The following is a 20,322-nucleotide window of genomic DNA, read 5'->3' as shown; positions in this document are numbered from 1 at the left end:
TTCTGGACAACCTCGGGTATTTGCACTCTTCTCTCTTTCACGCCCGCTCTCCATTCTGCACTCTCTTCCCCTCAAGTTTGATACCTCATGATCAAACCAAACCAAACCAAGCCCCAAACCAATCCTCGTCTCCCCAGATCCGCACGTGTCTCTGCACAGGCCTCCTAGGAAGTCTCCTTGTCCTCCTCCCCGCCTCGCGGGCTTCTTCCCCGCCTCTTCCCGCTCGTCCCTTCTGACCGACCCTCCCCACCACCTGGGTTCCGGCTTCCCGCTCGGCTGTCCCTTCTGCCTTCGGAATCGCCCGACGCACGGCTTTCCCACCGGACGAACACGCCGCGTCGACTCCACTTCCCGGGTTTTCTGAGGCTTTGGAGCCGGCACCGCGGTGCTGAGAAAGGCGAGTGACTGAGCCGAGCGCGGAAGCCGAACTTGCTCTCTCTGACCCTGAGAGAAGGCGTCGCCCGAGCGTCTCTGTGGCGCAATCGGTCAGCGCGTTCGGCTGTTAACCGAAAGGTTGGTGGTTCGAGCCCACCCAGGGACGTGTTCAGCCTGCCCTTTTGAGAGAGCTAAGATCTTGAGGTTCTCTCTCTACTCTGTGCATCCTCTCCCCTCACGGCCAAAGAGCGATGCCCCCACCACTACGCTCCTGACCTCTGCGTCGTCTTGTGTACGACAGGAGAACCTAAGCTCCTCAATTCATCACTTGAGGCTGGCCCAGAACCGCACCAGGAAAACTAGGTCGCTCGCTGGCTGGCTGAAAATGTCAGCTCACTTGAGTCATCGTTACTCTGAATTCCTTTTTAACAACGGAGTTTCTTCCGTCTTTGTACTTACTAGTGTTGATTTAACCATTTCCATATACTTTTGAGATTAATCTGGTTCTATGATTTCATGGTTACAAGTAATGCTGTAGTCCTCATTCCTGAACACGTATCTTTGGCCCCTTGTACTGAGTGCTTCTCTAGCGAAGAGCCCCCGGAGAGCCATTGCTCTATCACAGTGTTTACATGGTTTCTGGATGATTCCATTTCCACTCCTTTGTTGGCTTATTAGCTGTAACTCTTTGGTTTGGTTATTTCGGCTATTGCTTTCAGCTTTATAGCATACGTCGGTAGCTAACCACAGCACAGTCTTTCTTCAAGTCATGCCACACCTCTTCACATTCCCCCCGCTGGCCTTTATGCTGCTTGTTGGCAGGCATTTCACTTTACATAGGTTATAAACCCCACAATCCATCGTTATTACTTTGGTTTAATCTCACTTTTTTAAAAAAGAGATTTAAGTAATATGAAAAATGTTACATAGTTCCCCATGCAAGTACCTTTTCTGTTGTCCTTCATCCCTTTGTGTACATCCAGATTTCCATCCGGTATCAGTGGACTCCTTTCACATTTCTCATAGTGTGGGTCTGCTGGTGATGAATTCCTTCAGCGTTTATATGTCTGTAGATGTCATTATGCACCTTCATTTTTGAAAGACATTTCTTGGGGAGGAGGTATGCAATTACACATTCACTCCCCCGACCCCTTCAGTCCCTTAAAGATGTTGCTCCACTGTCTTCTCACTGGCACTGTTTCTGATGAGGAGTCTGGCATATATTTTTTTTTTTTTTAATGTACCATGTCTTTTTCCTCTGGCTGCTTTGGAGATATTTTTCTTTTCTTTTTCAGTGGAGTTGAGCAAGTTAAGTATGATGTGACTAGATGTGGTTTTCTTCATGTTTCATGTGCTGCTGCTGTTCATTTGGCTCCTTGGATCAGTGGGTTTATAATTTTTATTATGATCGGAAAATTTTCCGTCAATATTTCTTCCAAATTTTTCCCTTCTCCCGGAGTCTTTCCAGAGATTCCAAATTACTCATATATTAGGCCTTTTAAAGTCACTCTACCACTCAATAATGCTCTGTTCATTAAAAAAAAAAAAAAGAATTTTTTCTTTTTTCTTTTTCTTTTTCTTTCTTTTTCTTTTTTACTGTAGGTTCATTTTGGATATTGTCGGTTGTTCATGCCTTTATGTTCCCTAATCTTTTTTTCCTGTGATGTCAAACTGATGTCATTTCCACCTGGTGAACTTATTATCTCAGATGTGATAGTTTCCACGTCTACAGTTTGATTCAGGCCACTGGAAAATGTTCCATATTTCTACTTAACTCTTGGCACATGGGCAACACAGTCATCATAACTGTCTTGAAGTCCTCCCTGGGAATTTTAACGTCTTGTCAGTTATGGTTCAGTTTCGGTTGATTGATTGATTGTTCTCCTCCTTGTCATTTTCTCCTGCCTCTTTGCATGCCTGGCACCTTTGATTGGATGCCAGACATCGTCAAAGTTTCCCTTCTTGGGCGCTCGCTATTTTGGTATTCCTAGAAATCGTCTTGAGTTTCGTTCTGTGGCACAGTTAAGTGACTTGTAAACAGTTTGATCCCTTTGGGCCTTGCTTTTGTGATAGTTTAGGTAGGTCATTCTAGGGCTGATTACTCTCACTACTGAAAAAAATCTTCCTGAGTGTTCTTCCCAAAGGCCTGTGAATTATGAGTAGTCCAGGCTGGCTTGGGGGAGCGAGTGCAATTGCCTGTCCTGCGTGAGCAGCAGGCACACTGTGCATTGATCTTTTCAAGTTTCCTTCCTTGGCCTCGGGTAGTTTCTGCATAAGCATACCCTGTTCGCGATCATTGCTCTGCTGAGTCCTTGAGGGAGAGCCTTTTCATATCCCAGGGTTCTCTTCCTCTCTCTCTCTCTCTCATCACTGGATCTCTGTCCTGTGCACTCTAGCTGCCTTGCCCTCCAATCAAAACTCAGCTTCATCTCCACAGCCCAAGGAGTTGGCCTCAGATCCCCCTCCTGGTGCCTAGCCTGGAAAGTCTGGAAGCAGTAAGCCAGGCCAATGACAGGACTCATGTTGGTTGCTGCTCATGTCTCAGGGGTTGCTGGGTTTTGCTGCCTGATTTCCAGTGTCTTGAAAACCGGTGTTTCGTGTCTTTCCTCTTTTTCCTTTTCCTGGGGGCGGTGGTTGGGGGTGGGGTTGGGAGGTAGGGTGAGATTTCAGGCAGGGTGGTAAATCTGATTCGTCTCACCCCACCTCCACCAGAAGCTGAAAGCGTATCTTCATGTTTCCCCAGTTTGATTTCAATAGAAGGTGTGCCAATTTCTACTCCGATGCACTTTTTTTTTTAACTCAAAGAACGAGCCTTTTCTTCACACTCCTGTCATCACAACCAAGTTCCTATATATCTATCCAATACTCTAACAAGGGGAGTGGTGCCCTCCTGAATCACGTAAGTGGGAGGTACCATACAGGGACGATGTGGATGTGACCCAAAGACACCCCATTGCATGTGCTCAGCCGCTAAACTTCCAAGGTGTTTAGAAAGCCTTTCAACAATTGTCATTGTTTTTGGTGGTGACCTGCTTGATCGAGTCTCGAGAAGACTGGCCAGAATGACTCCAGATTCCTTCCTGCCAAGTAGCTTCTCGATTGGAGGGGGAAATACACACCCGTCCAAGACATTTGTTCTTCTCCTCTTTTCTCTGTGTGTTTTCGCTTTGGTTGGAGGCACACACTCTAATGACTAGGCTCCCTCCTATACCACCAAGCCTGCAGTAACATGACTGTCACTGTCTCTATATGGCTCCTTGACAGTAGCTGGCCATTCACTGACATCCGCTCAAGGTGCCCACACCTCCTCTTAACCTGTTAACCTTCGGCCACTCATCAACGTATAAAAATATGCAGCAGCATTGTATCAGAACAGTATTTTTGTTATTCCTGTGTTAATTAGAATTCCTCCAGGCAAAGATTATAATTAATTAATCCAATTTATTATCAGTTAAAGAACTTAAAAGGGAAAAATGGATCTTAAAATCACAACTTGAGCCGAATCATAATGGAGAAATGCATGTTGGTTCAAATATCGCATGATGCCTAAAAAGTCTACCTCAAAATTGTAAGTGAAATAACTAAGTCGCTATGATTTCTAGAATTATGAGACTTTATTTCAAAGACATTGTATGGTATGTGGTATGTTTATTTTGCTGGAACTCAAAATTTTAAATTTTATAAACTTAAATATTTATCGGAATTCAAGTTTGCATACTGGACCAGTAAAACCAGATGAGGACATTTAGGCCATTCAGTATCCTTAGGATTTTGAAGGGAAAATAATTTCAGGACGTATACAACCTAGAACACTGTGCTCCCAACACTGCGCTTCCACATTATTCGAAAATCTGGAAGACAGCACAAAGTACCTTTCAGACAGAAGTTCTCAAAGTGATGTGATGCATACAAGGGTTCACCTTCAGCAGTATGACATGACGCAAATGCTGTCTACGCTGTTACACGTCAATTACTAGAATTCTTTAAAGTCTGTAAAAGTATCTTTTTTTTTTTTTAACCTAGCTCCAAAGTCCATTCATTTGTCTAGAGCTAAACTTCGTTTTTACCCCCTGAGTTACATGTGACCAAGAAGGAAAGTTCAAGAAAACTTTCCCATGCATGTCATCCCCTGGGATCCTACAACCACAAGCTGGGTGACTACCCCTCTTTGGAGACAGACGCACTGGAATCTGTACTGCAAATCAGGCTGCCTCTGTCTGCTTAAACTCAGACTGGACCCAGCACCACGTCAAGGTCCGGACAAGAGAAGACCAAGCACCATTATCACAGGGCAGTCGCCCACCTGACAGCACCGAGGCCGACAATTCTGGAAAGCCCTTGAGAACTTTCCCCCACCCTCTGACGCATTTCCTACCCGCTCCCCTCATCCTCCCATCACGGGAAAGGTTCTTCTGCTTTCTGTCAGGTCAGAACCCTTCATGTTCCCTGCAGGGCACACGGAGCCAGGCAAGAGCCAAGGGGGCGGCCGCACTTCCCTGAAAGGGCCTCTCCCCAGGTGGGCGGCTCCAGCGCTCAGGCTGACCCAAGACCCCGCCGCCCACGGAGGCAGCCAGGAGGGGTCCGGAGGCAGCGGCAGCTGGGGGATGACAACCCAGTCGTGTTCCCACAAGCACAGGGCGCGTCTGGCCTGCACTCCGGCAGCCTGAAGAGACGAGATTTCGGGTTCCTGAAGGGGCACAAGGGGCCTGCTCGCGAGGGCAAAGCCTTCCTGTGGCCTTGGCGGACGGGTCCCGCAGAAGCCGGTTTGGAGGGACTCGACAAAGGAAAGGAGCAACAGCGGCCCAAGCAGTGATCTTGAATTGAGATGACGGCAGTTACTCTCAAATGGTGTCGCAGTTGATACATTGGCGAGGGAGCGCCGAATCAAAGATGGTAAAGGGCTCGGTGTGCGGATAGGGACAGAATATGCGATGTTAGTATTTCAAATGTTGTGTGTGTTTCCAATGTTTCTGATTTTCGATGAGTTCTTGGAACACAAGTCCTAGGTTCTCTTTGGATGAAAACTCTGTGCGCCATTAGGTCTGTGAGATGAAGGCGCAGAGGGTAGAAAGAAGGCCGCCCATCCCCCGGCGGATCATCGCACCTTCCCTCGGCGTAGGGACCTTGAGGCAAACCGCAGGGTTCCTGGGAGCCAAGACGGTGAGAAAAGAAATTTCTCTGGCCGGGAATCGAACCCGGGCTGCGGAGGCTTCAAATCCTAACCAAGAGACCACCAGGGAGTCATAGGAAACAAAGCCCACTCACCATCCCGCTCGAATTTGCCATGTCTAGTCGAAACTCGTGACAATAAATGTTGGGTTTCTAAGGACAGAGCAGAAAAAGAGGCCATTCCCAGCCCCTCTGGGCTGAATGCAGCTGTGCAAGGCTCCCGGCCCTTGGCCCGCTGCTCGTCACCCTTCCCCTCTCCCGCTGTGGGCGACGCTCTCTGCTCCGAGGCCAGGCCAGGCCAGGCCGCACGTGGTAACCGGCTGGGTTGCCTCCTAGTCCAGCTACGTCTCTGTCCGCGGCAGAGCCGAGGTCATTCTCTCTTTCTGAACCTCGGTTTCCTTTTAAGTCAGGCGCAGACCTGGCTCTCAGCGGGAGATGAGCGGATGGGTCTCCTTGCTGACCTCTGTCCTCAGTCCAGGGGCGCTCCCGATGACGGCAGGGGTACTGGCTCCTTTTCCTCCCCGACCAGCTCAATTCGTGGAGCCTGAAATTCTCAACTACGCGTCTTTGACTCGAACCCTCGGTGCAGGGTTACTTCTCTTTTGTTCTGTCAGGCAAATCAACGTGTTCCGCAGGTGTGCTGAGGTGCGGGAAAGCCAAGTGTGCTTCACAGGGGTGAACTTCGTGGTTTTCCGAGACTTAATAGGTGTCAGCGTGTAGAGGGGAAAAGTCTCTAAATGAGAAAGTGAGGGGATTTCCGGATGTAAAGGTAACTTGAAGGGGGCCTTGTCCTGTGCCCTCCTTGAGCTAAGCGGTGTCCAAAGTGACCGAGAGCGGAGAAAGGAGGCCCGGTTCCTAGTGCGGAGTAGGCTTCCCGGTAGCAAGGGAACTCCTCCCATGTATCCTGGGGAAGGAGAGCACAGCTGTGCACGCCAGCACGTCCCACCCCTCCTTGCCTCCTTTTAGTTTTTCCAATGGGAATGTAAATATCGGAGGGGCGGAAAAAGAAAGCTGACGTGTTTCCGCCCGGTTTCGAACCGGGGACCTTTCGCGTGTGAGGCGAACGTGATAACCACTACACTACGGAAACCGAACTGGTGCTGGCGCTTCACAGTACGTCCAGGAAAACCCTATCCTGCCCACCAACCCTTTAAACTGAGAGTAAAACGCTCGAAGCGCCAGCAATACCTCCAGCAAGAAGACTGCAGTCCCACAGAGGCCCTGGCTTGGGGCTCCGCACCTCCCCCCTGCCCCACCCCGCCGCAGCCAGGACAGTTTGGTTTCGGGTTCCCGCATCCAACGCAGGGTCTCTCCTTCCACAACTAAGCGCCCGGGCTCAGGGGTCGCCCTGCTAACTCCCCAGCTCCCAGAACTTCCATTTGCTTTTTCAAAATAGATTCTCTTTCTCTGCTGGAAAAGATTTATCATGTCATCTATTTTCTGAACGGCTAAAACATACCACATTAAGCTCCTATCTGACAACCTCAATAGCTCAATCCCCTGTGAGTCAGTCTCTGCGGGATCCTTTTTTCCCCTTCTGCTTCTATTCCTTTGTAGTCCTAGACTACTGTGACTGGAGGAGGAACCTATTGTGTGAAAAATGGTGGCCGGTTTCATGATCTCTTTCTCTCAAGATTGTTCACCCTCTTCCCCAACTTTCTCCAGGATAGACCGTACACTAAGCCGTATAATATGCCCCAAAACATTTCGAAGGACTTGAATTGCATACAGTTTGGGACATCTCACAGACCAGAACTATAGTCTAGAAGCAGGTTGGCAAGTAGTGTAGGTAGTTTGTCCTCCACCCTCACTTTGTCATGAATGTTCAGTGGCACATATGGAGGTGGCCGTGGTCATATATGTGGAGTCCACTAGCTTGGAAAAGCTAGGCAGCTGAAGGGAAGAGAGAGATATTTCAGGGAACTTCCCTCGTCTTGGCTCACAAAACCAGGAAGAAATTGATAGGTAGGAAGTTAGGAGAGGTCAGGGGATTATTTCTCCTGCCTGCCTATGCCTCTCTTTAAAACCTCAGCTTCTATGCCACTAAATCCCACTGCACAGGAATACTGTGGGTCACCACTAACTACCATAGACCCAAGATCTGGATGTTTACCACACTCTGAGAAAACAAGAACAGGTCAATAAGTTTGGGTCAACACAAGCCATCGCTCAGTGTTCTATAAAAACTGCTCTGGACATAAAGAATAGCACTAGTTTACAAAGCACCCCAAATTATGTGGCCACTACAAGTGTTCAAAGAAACATATAAAATCTACTTCAGTGACTTTGACAAGTGGGGAAGAAAGCCTTTCGCACTAGAATGACATCCATAAGGGATAAGCGTGGAATATGCGTATACAGATTAAAACACAAAGGAACCCACACATAGAGGAGGAGGGTGGGGCTGGGAGGTAGGGAATGTCAAAGCCGACTTCAAGTTTAACGAAAAGCCTAGTTGCTTTCCCGTTGAGGAAAAAGAAGCCATCATAACGTCAGTCTGCAGTAAGAAGTTAATTAAGACACAGTCTTGCCAGTAACCCTTATAAATTAATTATTCATACATGGAACACAGTATTACATTTGGGATATTTTCCTCAAAATAGTAAAACGGGGTGGAAAAAAAACTAGCAAACCAAAAACTCCAAGAGTATCTAAAAGTCTTAAATTTTCCATGAGGAAAAGTGACTTTATGACAGTGTTTAAGACAATGAAAGAATTTGAGAAATATCAATTCCTTGATGATTTATATGCTTGCAAGAATAAACAATAACAAATAGTTTTTTACGTTTTAGGAAGAGATAGGTCTGTGGTATCAGCACGTGGATACAGACAGACTGAGACTGGCTGCGGAGGGGGTGTCCCCATCAGTGGCGACCTTCAGAACAGGCCAGGCGGCCTTGTGTATCGGCGTGGCCTAGGCAGCTGGAAGACAGGGGCCCCCAAGATTCCACGACACGCTCCACCTTCCAATTCTGTTCTGGGCCTCCGCATGGTTACCTGGCCGGCTGGGTCCTCTCTCTGGCGCGCTCAGCATAGCCTGACCTCGGAGCTCTGGCGTCTTGTGCCTTACCTCCGTGGTGAAAGCCCCTCAGAGCGGTGGAATGCTGACGAAGTCTGGCCCAAAAGTAAGTAATGAATTACATCTGCATTCTTTAGATATGTTTAAATACTTTTCTTTTCACTTAAAGAAACTTTATTGAAGTATAATTTACATACTATAAAACTAACCCACTTGTACACTTCAATGATTTTTAGTAGTTTACCAGGCAGTGCAACCATCACCATAATCCATTCACTTGTTTTGAATTTATTATTTGTTTGGGTTTCTTCTCTGCAGGGTCTGGCTCTGTTTCTTCCACCACAAGCTTCAGCATGGCAGTATCTCTCACCTCTTTCTCTGGCTCAAGGACAGAAATGAGCATCCTGGAAATCAACCAGAACTTGCGCTCCCAGCTGGAAAAAGTCAAACAGGACTTTCGAGACCTCACAGAGAAATTCCTCACATCCAAAGCTACTGTTTACTCCCTGGCCAACCAGCTGCAGAAATACAGTAAGCCTTATGGGGTCATAGTCACCAAAGTGATAAATGATTGCCCATCTTCCCTACAAGAAATGAAATACCCTCCAGACTTCATTCTTCTCTCTCTTCCATCAAAACAAACCTGATTGTACTCCTAGAAAGGTAGAAATGGGTATTTTACCTTCAGTTTGCAGAGGATGGAAACACTGAGTCACAAAGGAGTAAAGTTTGCAGTGAGAGTATGGGAGGAATTGAGCTAAGATCTTGGTTCAGGCACTCAACTTTCTTTTCTCTCCCAGGAACATGTGGCAGATTCTACAAACCTATAATCTCGTTGTAGGCTTAAATATCTCAGGATTAAATTCAGTCTTTGACTGAGCAGCCACTTGCAGAGCACTGTGCCGGCTGCCCTGGGGAGAAAGAAGTGATAGGACACCCTACCTTAAAAGAGCTTAAATCTGTCTGTTCCCAGCTGAGCCACAGATGTCTGGAGGTGAGAGTGTGACTGGCAGACACTGAGGGAAGTCCTGATGCCTGGGGCAAGATTCTTTTCGCACATAAAGTCTGAGAAGCCATTCCTCAGCCTCTGGTGAGATGGAGGGTATTTCCAGGAAAACCAGAGACTCTACAGCACCTTTGCTACCTCTCTCTGAATGTGAAGTTCACAGAGAGCAAGCAAATCCAGGATCTGGGCTTTGAGACAAATGGCAAAATGAGACTGAAGCCAAGTGGAGGAGACCTCCAGGCCTCGTAGCAGGCAGGGCAGGGCAGGGCAGGGGATGGCCCTTCCCTCTCCACCATCAGCTTTCACATCTGGAAATCCACTGGACCATTTCAAACCTGTTCACCATCGAAGGGAGGGTGGAGCCATAGTGGCTGAAGGACCATGGGAGCAAGTGCCTGAGGGGACAGGGAAAAAACGGGAGGATTCTTACTGATTATTGAATTTGAGTTGGCTTTCAAATTTCTACAATCATTTTTTCGTAAATCAGTGAGGGATAAAATTTGCTATCCAACTTACTGACGTGGACAAAAAAGTAAAAATTAAAGCCTATTTATCAATGACGTGAAAAGACCAGCTTTGGGGTGTGCGAATATAAGGGTTTTTGTTTTTTTGGTTTTTTTTTGTATTTTTTTTTTTGAACTTAATTTATTATAATCATAATACAACTTTTTTGAAGCTAGAGAAGAAGAAAGATATCACCCACTATCTTCCTGTCAGGGTACTACTACAGTGCTGTGATTAAGAGCCAGGCTTCCTGGGTTCAAATCCAAGTTGCTCACCTTCTCCATGCCTCTGTTTCCGCATCTGTAATGGTAATAAGAATAGTGGCTACCTCTTCAGGTAGTGGTGATGATTGCGTGATGATAATTCTTAAAAATCTGCTAGAACAGTGCCTTGGCAGACATTAGTTCTCCCTCCAACCTAACACACCTGTTAGCATTTGAACATCTGTCTTTCAGACATTTTCATCTTCAGATACCTTTTTACACGATTTTATCCAGATAAACTTTTACATCTTTGAAATACGGAGGGATCGTTGAAACCCTCATTGTGGGAGACCGTCAGCCCTACAGTCCTTGGAGCTTTCCCAAACACACAGAGAGTCCTACTTCATGCCCAGATGAGTGTTTCACTTAAGAGGCTGCGAAAGTGGCTCAGATTTGGAGTCAGAACTCAGGGTGTGTGGATCCAGACATTGCCTCATTCCAGCTGAATCATCTTGAGCAAGTTAATCTGCCCGTCTATGAGCTTCTCTTTCCTCATCTCTACAGTGGGGAGTAATCAAATGCCACGTAGTTGGGAGGCTGAGGAATAAGGTGTGGAAATCCCAGCGTAGGGCCTGGTACCATGGTTACATCTGCCCCTGGGATGGATCCTGCCTCCTCCCTTGAAGGCAGTGACCACAGCAGCATGCCCAGCTTTCCCCTGAGGCAGCGTCTCTGTTTTCTCAGACTGTGAAGAGTACAAAGAACTTATTGAATTTGTGCTGGAGGAGGGAGTGCCATTTGAGGAGGGGGAGCTGGCAGAGAAGATGAGATCAGCTGCAAGGCTTGGGTAAGGAGACTGGGAAGGTGTGGGAAATCTTGACCCTGTTATTGGTTTTGCTTTTCATCCTTTCAATTAATGCCAGTCTAGCACTTCTGTATCTGGCTTTCCACCCCCTACGTTCTGCATAATGCTTGATGATGTATATTTTATTGAAATGGATGGGGGCTGAAGTGAGGAGCTGAAGGAATTTCTTTTTAAAAGAAAGGTAATTAAAAAAAAAAAAGAAAAAGAAACAAACCCAGTGCTATTTCCTCATTCCCTCTGCCACAGGCAAGTCACACAACTTGTACAAGAACTCAGCATGAGGTGTATATAAAAGTAGAGAAAAACCAAATTTCTTCTATATAGCACAGGGAACTATAGTCAATATCTTATAATAATCTTTGGTGAAAAAATTATGAAAACGAATATATGTATGTATATGTATATGTATGTGTGTGTGTGTCTGTGTGTCTGTGTGTATATATATAAAGAATTCAGCATGAGGAATTCCTTAGGGGCAATCTAAGAAGTATCTCTGCTAAATCTCCCATAATTTATCACTCACTACATTCATTTTTAAATTTTACTTTCCCTTCCCACCTTAGGAAATATGACCCCCTAATTCAGGCTCAAGCCCAAGAACTGACCCACTTACGACAGAAGATACAGGAAGGAAAAGGTGCCTGTTACCTTTTCACCCAGCATGCAAGGAACACAGTCAAGTCTTTTGAGAGTCTCCTCAGGAGCACTGACATCGCCTACTACCAGAGGCAGAGATTCTGTGAGCTACTGACCCAAGGAAGCCAGCTGGCAGAGAGACTTGCCAGCCAACTCACCACCGGTAAGTCGGCTACAGGGCCTGAAGACCCTTAGCTCCTGCCAAGGTCCTAGCCTCACACGAGACCCCCTGCCTCCACGACCCTCCAGTGACTTTATCCGGATGCCCTGCTGTTTCGTGTCGGTCTCAGCCAAAGGATGGTGATGCTACTGTCTAGACATACCTGAGAGTATTCTCCTGGGCTGGAGGCGAGCCCCCGCAGACATTTCCCCTTCTGGAGCCAATGTTGTGGCTGGACAGACCCTTGTGCTTCTTATTAGGATTGCACGATACACCTCAGCAACAACCATCAGGACATTTCGAAAAACACAAGGTGTATTAATCCCAAGTCCTGAGGGCTACGCGGCGCACACACACCCAGGGCCACACAGCGAGGTCACAGGGAGAGAGAGAGCAGAGTCCTGTGGTTCTGTGATGGGGCACCTAGGGTTCCGTGGGTTCACTCTTTACTGCTGAATTTAAAACAGAAGAGGGGAATTAAAGTGCAAGAAGGAAAAAACGTCAGTTTTTAAACAGTGCAGGAAGTGGTCAAGCATCAGTTATCTAAATCAACCAGGAATTTCTAAAGCAAAAAACTTCAAGGATGAGGCAACCTGACTCTGTCTAGTCACGTAGTTGCCAGTGTGTTATTTGAGATCCTCGTCTTTGAAGTGGATGCCTTGGGAATCAATAGCTTAATATCAGGCACTTGGGTTACATTTTTTTTTTTAAAAAGGGACTGTCAGGTGCTTACACTACACCTGCTGGTACACCTCACACTCTGGGGACCATGGCAACACAGGGCTGGCTGGGGGTGAGTACAGTGGAGACTACACGGGTCTGGAGGCCACATTATGACAACTGCCTCCTTCATCACAGGCTTTTGGAGCAGGAGGCAGCAGCCATCCAATCATTTTTAAGGACTTTGATATACAATAAAATGACCCATATTGTATTGATACACAATAAAAATGTGTACATAAGTGTTATATACAGTGTTATAAGCACTCCCACAATCAAGGTATATAACAGTTCCATCCCTCCTAAAATTCCCTTCTGCCTCTCTGTAGTCAACCGTTTTTCCCCAACGCCAGGCGCTGGCAACCGCTGTGTTTGGTTTTTGTCCCCATAGATTTCCCGCTTTCGTGCTGACTTCTATTCCATTATAGAGACGTATCACTTTTTGTTTACCCTTTCATCCACCGGAGGCCATTTGGATTGTTTTCAGTCTGGGGCACTTACGAATAATCGCTGCTAAGAGTCATACACAGATTTTTGTGTGAAAAATGTTTTCACTTCACTTGGCTAAACACCCAGGCAGTGGGGTTGCTGGGTACACTGGGTCAGTGTACGTTTAATTTATACAAAACTGCCAAACCGTTTTCCAGTGTGGCTCTACCATTCCGCATGCCCCCCAGCAATGAGTAGAGTTCCAACTCTTCCCCAGTACCAGATCCTGATATTTTCAGGTGGTTGTTCTTTTGCTTTTTGTCATTTTGGCAATTTTAGTAGGTGTGTGGTGGCCTATCACTGTGGTTTTAATTTGCATTTCCTAATGACTGATGATTCTGAGGGTCTTTTCATATGCCTATTGACCATCCATGTATCTTCGGTAAAGTGAGTGTTCAACTACGATGTGCATTTGACAGTTGAGTTGCTCTTTCCTTATCATTGAGTCTTGAGAGTTCTTTATATTTCCGGGTACAAGTCCTGTATCACATATTTGATTTGCCAGTATTGTCTCCCAGTCTGCGGCTTACCTTTTCATTCTCTTAACTGTCTTTCAGGGAGAAGAATTTCCTGGTATTGATAAAGTCCAACTTATGCATCATGGTTTTGCAGTTATATCTAAAAACTCTTTGCCTGAAACAAGATCCTTTGCCTTTCCATATAAGTTTTACAATCAGCTTGTCATTAGCTATTAAAAGTCCTGCTAGGATTTTGAGTGGCATTGCTTTGAATCTACGAAGAGTTTGAGGAGAATTGACCATTTTAATAATATTGAGTTTTCCAAGTTAATGATCATGGTGACTTTCATCAGGTTGAGGCAGCTTTTGCTTGTTTTATTTATTCATATTTGAGTGAACAAACAAAGCTTCTGTTTTTTGTCTTATGATGTTGACTGCTGACAACAGAGAAGGAATTACGTCTCCTAACGAAACATGCGCAGGCATGGTCTAACTAACTGAAGTTTCCAATTTATGTGAAGAAGTTCATTTTTGTTCTTTATTTGCCAAGAGTTTTATTTTGAATAGATGTTGAGCTTTGTGAAATGCTTTTTATTCATCTGTTGAGATAATTGTTAAGTTTTTATTATGTTGAATACTTTCAGATTGTACTCTGGACATTTTGAATATTATGTTGTGAGACCCTGGGTCCTGTTAAAGTCCTCTGAAAAGAATTTCTTAGCAGGCAATCAACCCCTGCTAGGCTCAGACTTGCGAGTACTATGGGCAGTAGCTCCAATGTCAGTTTAGTGTTCAGTGTACTTGATGTATTGTTTAAGTCAGTCGAGCAAATAAGTCACTCAGGTTTAGTCTGAACTAGCTGCTGGTTTTATGGTCATTCATTTCTGTAACCCTTTGCCATGATTCTTTGGGTCTGTTCCACACGTGTTCATTTTGGGGATGAGCCCGGGGATTTCTGTCAGTTTATGGACAGTGTTCCAGCCTCTCCCCTCTCTAGCATTTCTTTCATACGTCCCAGTTCCCAAGGGTCCCTTTTCCAAGTCCGTCTACAGAGAGATTGGGTTCTTTCAGTCACTTGTCCTATCACACTGTGCTGCAGTTCCACATGACTGGGGCTACTGTTAGAGCAAGGAGGCAAGAAAATTGAGAACGAAAAAGAAGGGGGGGACACTCTTCACACTCTTCAGACAAGAGGTCCCTGTTTGACTAGAGGGCTAGATTCTCATTTGTGCTTTACGGCCCTGCTCAGCTGCCGTGACAATGCAGTTCTGCAACTGGGCTGGTCTCTGGGCCGGGTCAGGAGGAAAAAGAGAAAAAGAAGAAATGGAAAGGAAGGGAAGATTCTCTTTACACTCATTGGCATACAGAGGGCCCTCTGTCCGGTCATTTGGTCAGAAAGAGGTGGCTTCTCCTGAAGGTCTTACATGCTCAGATGCTGCTGCAGGCTCCACGTGAGAACAGTAATGGGACACACATCCATGGTCTAGCAGCCAGCCTTGTGGCAAAATGAAGGTTACAGCTGAGGAAGTACAGAAGGCAGTGTGCCAGTACCCTGCAGGCTGGGGACCAAACATTTTAAACCCTTTGCCTTGACTTAGGAGCAGACCTCATGGTGATGATTCATCATGCCAGCGACATACCGCCCAGTGTTGCTCAGAAAAGCCTGCCAGGCTGCTCCTCTAAAGACACACCCGCGCCTCCTGGAATCATTCTCCCAGAGCGTCTGAACAAATATGTAGAGTATTGCGTCCCTGGTCACATAGGCCCTTGTACTTGTGATGTGTGAAGCGGGACCTGCTTAATTTCCTGCTAGCTCTTCGTATTTTTGGTTCACAGAAGATCATCAGGATAGGGAAGGTGAAGATGGACAGGAGCCACTGGCACCCAGGTAACTCTGAATGATGAAAGGGCTGATGATGGAATGGTGAAATCTGGAGAGGATTCCAGAAGCAAGAGACCAAGAGGCCAGAGGTCGCTGATCCAGGAGAAACCAGAAACTGCTGACTGTACCCACTGCATTTATTCATCATCCAATGATGTGTCATTTTAAACAGTGTTATTGGTTCTCTTTGCAGTTCTTGCGTTGGCTACCATTCCCTAGTAATTCCTCAAGTCTAGTTGACTAGAATCAGTCTGACCTAAAGGCATGCCAGCCAGAGATCCCTGGTTCCTGTTTCCTAAAAACCCATGTGGTTAAAAGCCAAAATGAGACGCCTCTCTGCTTTCTGCACAGTTGTCCTGAGGTGTGTTTGCAGGTGTTTCATCACCAGAAATCTATCTTGAAAAATAAAATCAACCATATCAAATATTTAGGGGAAAAAAGAGGTCTAAAAGCTGCAAGAGCCCTAAGGAGGTTACATTGCCTCGGGAGCCAGTATTCAATGGACCCCTTCATATAGTATTCCCTAAAATTTGTCCAGAGCATTTAAAAGCCAATATTTTAGGTCTCTGCGCGTCCTGCCTGTCATAGTGTGTTCTAGCAGAGTAGTTGTGTCGTTCCTCGTGTTAGGAGATCACTACGCTGCACACCTGCTGCTCGCTCTCCCACCCCAGCTCTAGCCTCACTGTGACACCAGTCAGAAGGGGATTGTCATGCTTCCTCTCACATAAGATGGCCCCTCTGATTTCTGGTGCCTCTGCCATGAGCTTCAGATCAGGACCAGCTGTGAGGCTGTGGTTCCAGGTTGCCTTAGTCTAATCTCCTGTCTTTCCTGCCCACCCACCCCCACCCCAGCTTCAGCAGGGGGCTCCAGGCGGAAGAAGAGAATGAAGTCCAGGAGGACTCACTAGATGAAATGTATCTGACTCATTCCAGCTACCAGGACTCCCACCAGCCTCCCAACACCAACGCCTTTGCGTGTGACGGGCAGGAAGCCAGCTCTGCCGTGGATGTGGCCGGTGAGTACCCCCAGTATAAAGAGAAGAAAGCTCCAACACCCAGAGGACTGAGAAATGAAGCTCTGGCGGCTTCTCCACGCTCACCGCCTCTGTCTCGGGTGATTGAGATCATCTCTGTAGGCAGGCCCCCAAAACGCGCCTTGCAAAAGTGATTAGGCTGCATACAGTTTTGGGATCAAGTACGGGTCCCTGGTGGGTCAGTAACTTGCATCGTTCCTGGCGCACACCGCATTGCCATCCATCTGGCCTCCATTGGCATAGGCAAGCCGAGGAACCCGAGACAAGCCAGCGTGGAGACAGTGAAGGGATCGTGGCAGGCTTTCTGCTCCCCTTCAGCACATGTACAGAATCTGTCTAATGAACCTCCTTCTTTAAGATGAAGCATCTTAGCTTTCCTGAAATGTCCTTGCTAATTCTGGTTCCTGAATGTTGTCCCCTGGGTTTTTCTAGCTGTCCACAATATCGGCAGTCTTGACCATATTTGGAAGTCCAGTGATCACACTTCCTGAGTTCAAGCACCAGTCTCCATTTCCCGTCAGGCGGCTTGTCTCCCCGTGTGGTTCCATGTTAGCTCTGGAACATCAAGCGGTTTCCCTAAAGACAAGGCTCTGATCTTGGCAACCCTTGAGTAAGTGGCCAGGGTTCCCATTCTTTGTGCAACACCGAAGCTGGTGGGTTTTCTTTGTTTGTGGGTTTAGTCTCAGTGCAGTAATGGAATCTAAACCAACAACCAGCAACTGGAGGAGAGGCTGAAGCTAGCAGCAAGGCCACTCACATGCCACTTTCCAAAAAAAACCACCCAATCTAGCCAGTGAAGCTCCTCCAGGTGTAGGAGCCCCTGAGCTAGCCGACTCACTGGTGTGTGCGAAGTGTGTGTGTGTGTGCAGGTTAAGACCTCAACTTTCGTCTCCTTTCCCTTAACTGACTGACTTTCCTTTGGGGACAAAAGTTTGGATCACTAGAGGACAATATGGTGTGTATTCTCTTCTAGGCAAGAGAAAGAGGCTATCTTAATTTGATCACTGTTAGCTGAGGTTCTTATAGCGGTATAAACCATGTCCTGTTTTACCCTTTTGCCCCAGGCGGGCGTAAGTACGTGCGTTTTGTTCCTCATTCTGTTCCTTTACAAAGGCATCTTCAGTCCTGTTTCCCCTTCCCCCTGAGGAGCAGAGGGAGTATTTGACACCTCTTAAAGACGTTCGGTCACAAATCAAGTGGGAGAAGTATTCAGCAGGGAGGAATACCTTTCTAGTACCCACAACTTCATACCAAAGAGGTGGCCACTCCTCTCCCAGAGCTAGACTAGCCCTACTCAGAGGCCTTCAGTATTTTCCCTCCTTGTGTCAACATCCTTTAAACTTCCCATATCCTTGTGTAGGAGGTGGCCCTGTGGAGGGAGCTTAGCACTGGGCCACGCTTCAATTCTACAAGGTTGCCCGCTCTCCCACACCCTTTCAGATGCCAGTGGAAAGCCCAGGTTGTTACCCATACTTCTGACTGGCCCCAAATCAGAGGGTAACACACCCCCTTGTCAGCTTTGATGAGTTTGCTAGAACAGCCCACGGAACTCAGAGAGACATTTCACTCACCAGGTTACCTTTTTTTTTTTTTTAAATAAAAGGGTATAAGTCAGGAACAGCAGATGGAAGAGATACATAAGCAAGGCGTGGGGAAAGGGTGTGGGGCTTTAACGGCCCCTCAGAGAAAGCCGCTCTCCTAGCGCCAACATGCATTCAGCAACCCAGAAGCCAGAAGCTCTCAGAACCTTAAAAACCTTTTGGGTTTTTACGGAGACTTCCTTACACGGGCACGATTGATTAAATCATTTATCATTGGTGATTGAACTCAGCTGCCAGCCCTCACCCTCCCAGGAGGTCAGAGACTGGAAGTTCCAACCCTCCAATCACAAGGCTGAACTTCCAGGCAATCAGCCCTCAAGATAAGGCGCTTTCCCAAAGTTTCCTCATTAACGTAACAAATGAATTTTATGCCTCCATCACTTAGGAATTCCAGGGGTTTTAGGAGCTCTGTGCCAGAAATGGGGATGAAGACCAAATACGTATTTCTTATTATAAATCACAATATCGTAGATGATGTCTGAAGATTCTGCTGGTTTTCACATTCTAGGGCTGTTCCCTTGGTGCTGCCCTCCTATTTAAAAGGACTAGCACATGGATTTGGGAGCCAGATTTCCATGCAAAATATCCTCTTTTTCCTGGAACTGTTCTAGGAAACAGACTGTTTCTGAATGTGCATGTTTGAAGCTAGGCACCCAGGAGATGTGAAAGGCCTTTGTTTTTCTCCAAAAGAGTGGAATAGAGAGTAAAGTGATACTGAGGGGGAGGTGGTGGGGATCTGGCTAACCCCCCTGCGGCAGCTGTGAGCAGGGCTCTCAGCATCATGCGGTGGTGGGGCCCTCTGTTCCACACCGCAGGGCAGATGGCATATTTCAGAGGACTTTCCCTCTAATCTGCTACTACAGCTTCCTCTTTCCAGACTGTAGTTTACCCCCTAGCTTATCCAGTTACCTGCATTCAGGTAGCACATGGCCTCTTTCCTCTCTCAGCTCTCACTCCAGCCTCAGTTAGCTACCAGCAGAACCTGACAGAAGATCCTCAGTTGAGTTTTTGTGTTATGTTTCAGGTAACAACTAATGCTCAGATTATGAAAGTGCTCGAATTATGCTTTACTTCAATAACGCATAGTCACAAACAGTTTCCCAGCTGATGAGCGAAATGAAAACAAAACAAGCAAAATTCTAAATATGAAAGAAGAGCAAGATTTCAGAGCCACTCCAGATTTTTACTCCAAATAAATAGTTTGCAGAAATCATCCCTCCAGCCTGCTAATGTGACAACTGCCAAGGGCACATCGATACCCAGACTCACAGATCAGCTGGAGAGGCCGTAACATTTTCCCTCCCCACCCCCAGCCTGTGGATAACTGGAGTCAGCAGCAGCTGGGGGAAGACGGCGAGGACTTGGGTCAAGAACAACTCAGAGTACTGTCACTGCAGACTATTCACCAGCTCTTCAGCACGTGTCTCTTTTCCTTGAAGGACGAGGGTTTAGAAGTCTCTGAGAATAGAGTTAATTTTATATACATTCTGTTGGCTATCGTCTTTTTGTACAAATCAAAATTATAAAGACTTCTTTCTTCAGTGTAAAGCAGGAAAATCAAACATTGATGTGTCCCCTACCTTTATACCCCAGAGTGATAGTCTGAATGCATCACTTCATTCCAAAATGAAATGTTATCAAGTGCCTGGTATTACCCAGAGAATATTCATTTCATCTCACCCTCAGGGAACCAAGATATTCAGGCAAAAATTTCTGCCCCCGCAGTTGGGCAACTAGAAGCAGAGCAGCGGTCTCATGCACACGCACCTGATGGGGCCCCCGGTTCACAGTGATAGGACCTCTGCCGGAGAAGGGTCGTGAGAGTTTGCTGTTCAGTCGTGTGGTTTCAGTACACTCCCGCAGAAGTTCCATCCTAGGGGGTCTCTGTTTAGGACCCACAGAGAGAGAGAATGTACCTAGATGGAACTGGTAGCTTCCAAATAACTCCACTCTCATCTGGGTTTTTTCCTGAAAATAAATTTCTTTACTCTTAATTTGTCTTTTGCAATCAAACATAAAAGCAGGACATCTTATTCAGAAGCTTTGAAATATATAAAGTAGCCTCCAACTTACCAGAGTTCCAGGTTAGAGGGCTGCTTCATGGAAGGAGGACAAATCCTGGGTGGCAGAACCTCTAGGTGGGTTTGTACAGCAGACTAGTGATGCACCCTTTCTTGTATGGGTGGGTGGCATTGAGGACG

General features: G+C 46.6%; 1 protein-coding gene and 2 non-coding genes across 3 annotated transcripts; 2 read left to right on the top strand and 1 right to left on the bottom strand.

Moving 5' to 3' along the window:
• The first annotated feature begins 467 nt into the window (after positions 1 to 467).
• On the top strand, positions 468 to 541 carry TRNAN-GUU. Its single transcript has one exon. It is a non-coding gene; the product is annotated as a tRNA-Asn (tRNA).
• Positions 542 to 6,561: 6,020 nt separating this feature from the next.
• TRNAV-CAC lies at positions 6,562 to 6,634 on the bottom strand. The gene has a single exon. It is a non-coding gene; the product is annotated as a tRNA-Val (tRNA).
• A 2,278-nt stretch (positions 6,635 to 8,912) lies between these two features.
• On the top strand, positions 8,913 to 19,156 carry LOC102522670 (neuroblastoma breakpoint family member 6-like protein). The gene is made up of 6 exons (XM_032464777.1): positions 8,913 to 9,094; positions 11,021 to 11,123; positions 11,705 to 11,940; positions 15,441 to 15,492; positions 16,339 to 16,502; positions 19,146 to 19,156. The coding sequence occupies exons 1-6, from the start codon at positions 8,917 to 8,919 to the stop codon at positions 19,154 to 19,156; spliced, it is 744 nt and encodes a 247-aa protein (XP_032320668.1). The 5' UTR covers positions 8,913 to 8,916.
• Positions 19,157 to 20,322: the final 1,166 nt, after the last annotated feature.

Source organism: Camelus ferus, chromosome 21 (assembly GCF_009834535.1).
Source record: "Camelus ferus isolate YT-003-E chromosome 21, BCGSAC_Cfer_1.0, whole genome shotgun sequence".
Classification (NCBI taxonomy): Eukaryota; Metazoa; Chordata; class Mammalia; order Artiodactyla; family Camelidae; genus Camelus; species Camelus ferus.
The sequence above is the reverse complement of the archived record's forward strand: the minus strand, read 5'-3'. Positions and strand labels throughout refer to the sequence as shown.

Excerpts from the sequence above, each read along its gene's own strand:
- LOC102522670 (XM_032464777.1), top strand. The coding sequence starts at position 8,917 with ATGGCAGTATCTCTCACCTCTTTCTCTGGCTCAAGGACAGAAATGAGC. Across the intron at positions 11,124-11,704 it reads AGATCAGCTGCAAGGCTTGG|GAAATATGACCCCCTAATTC; the intron begins GTAAGGAGACTG and ends TTCCCACCTTAG. Across the intron at positions 11,941-15,440 it reads TGCCAGCCAACTCACCACCG|AAGATCATCAGGATAGGGAA; the intron begins GTAAGTCGGCTA and ends TTTGGTTCACAG.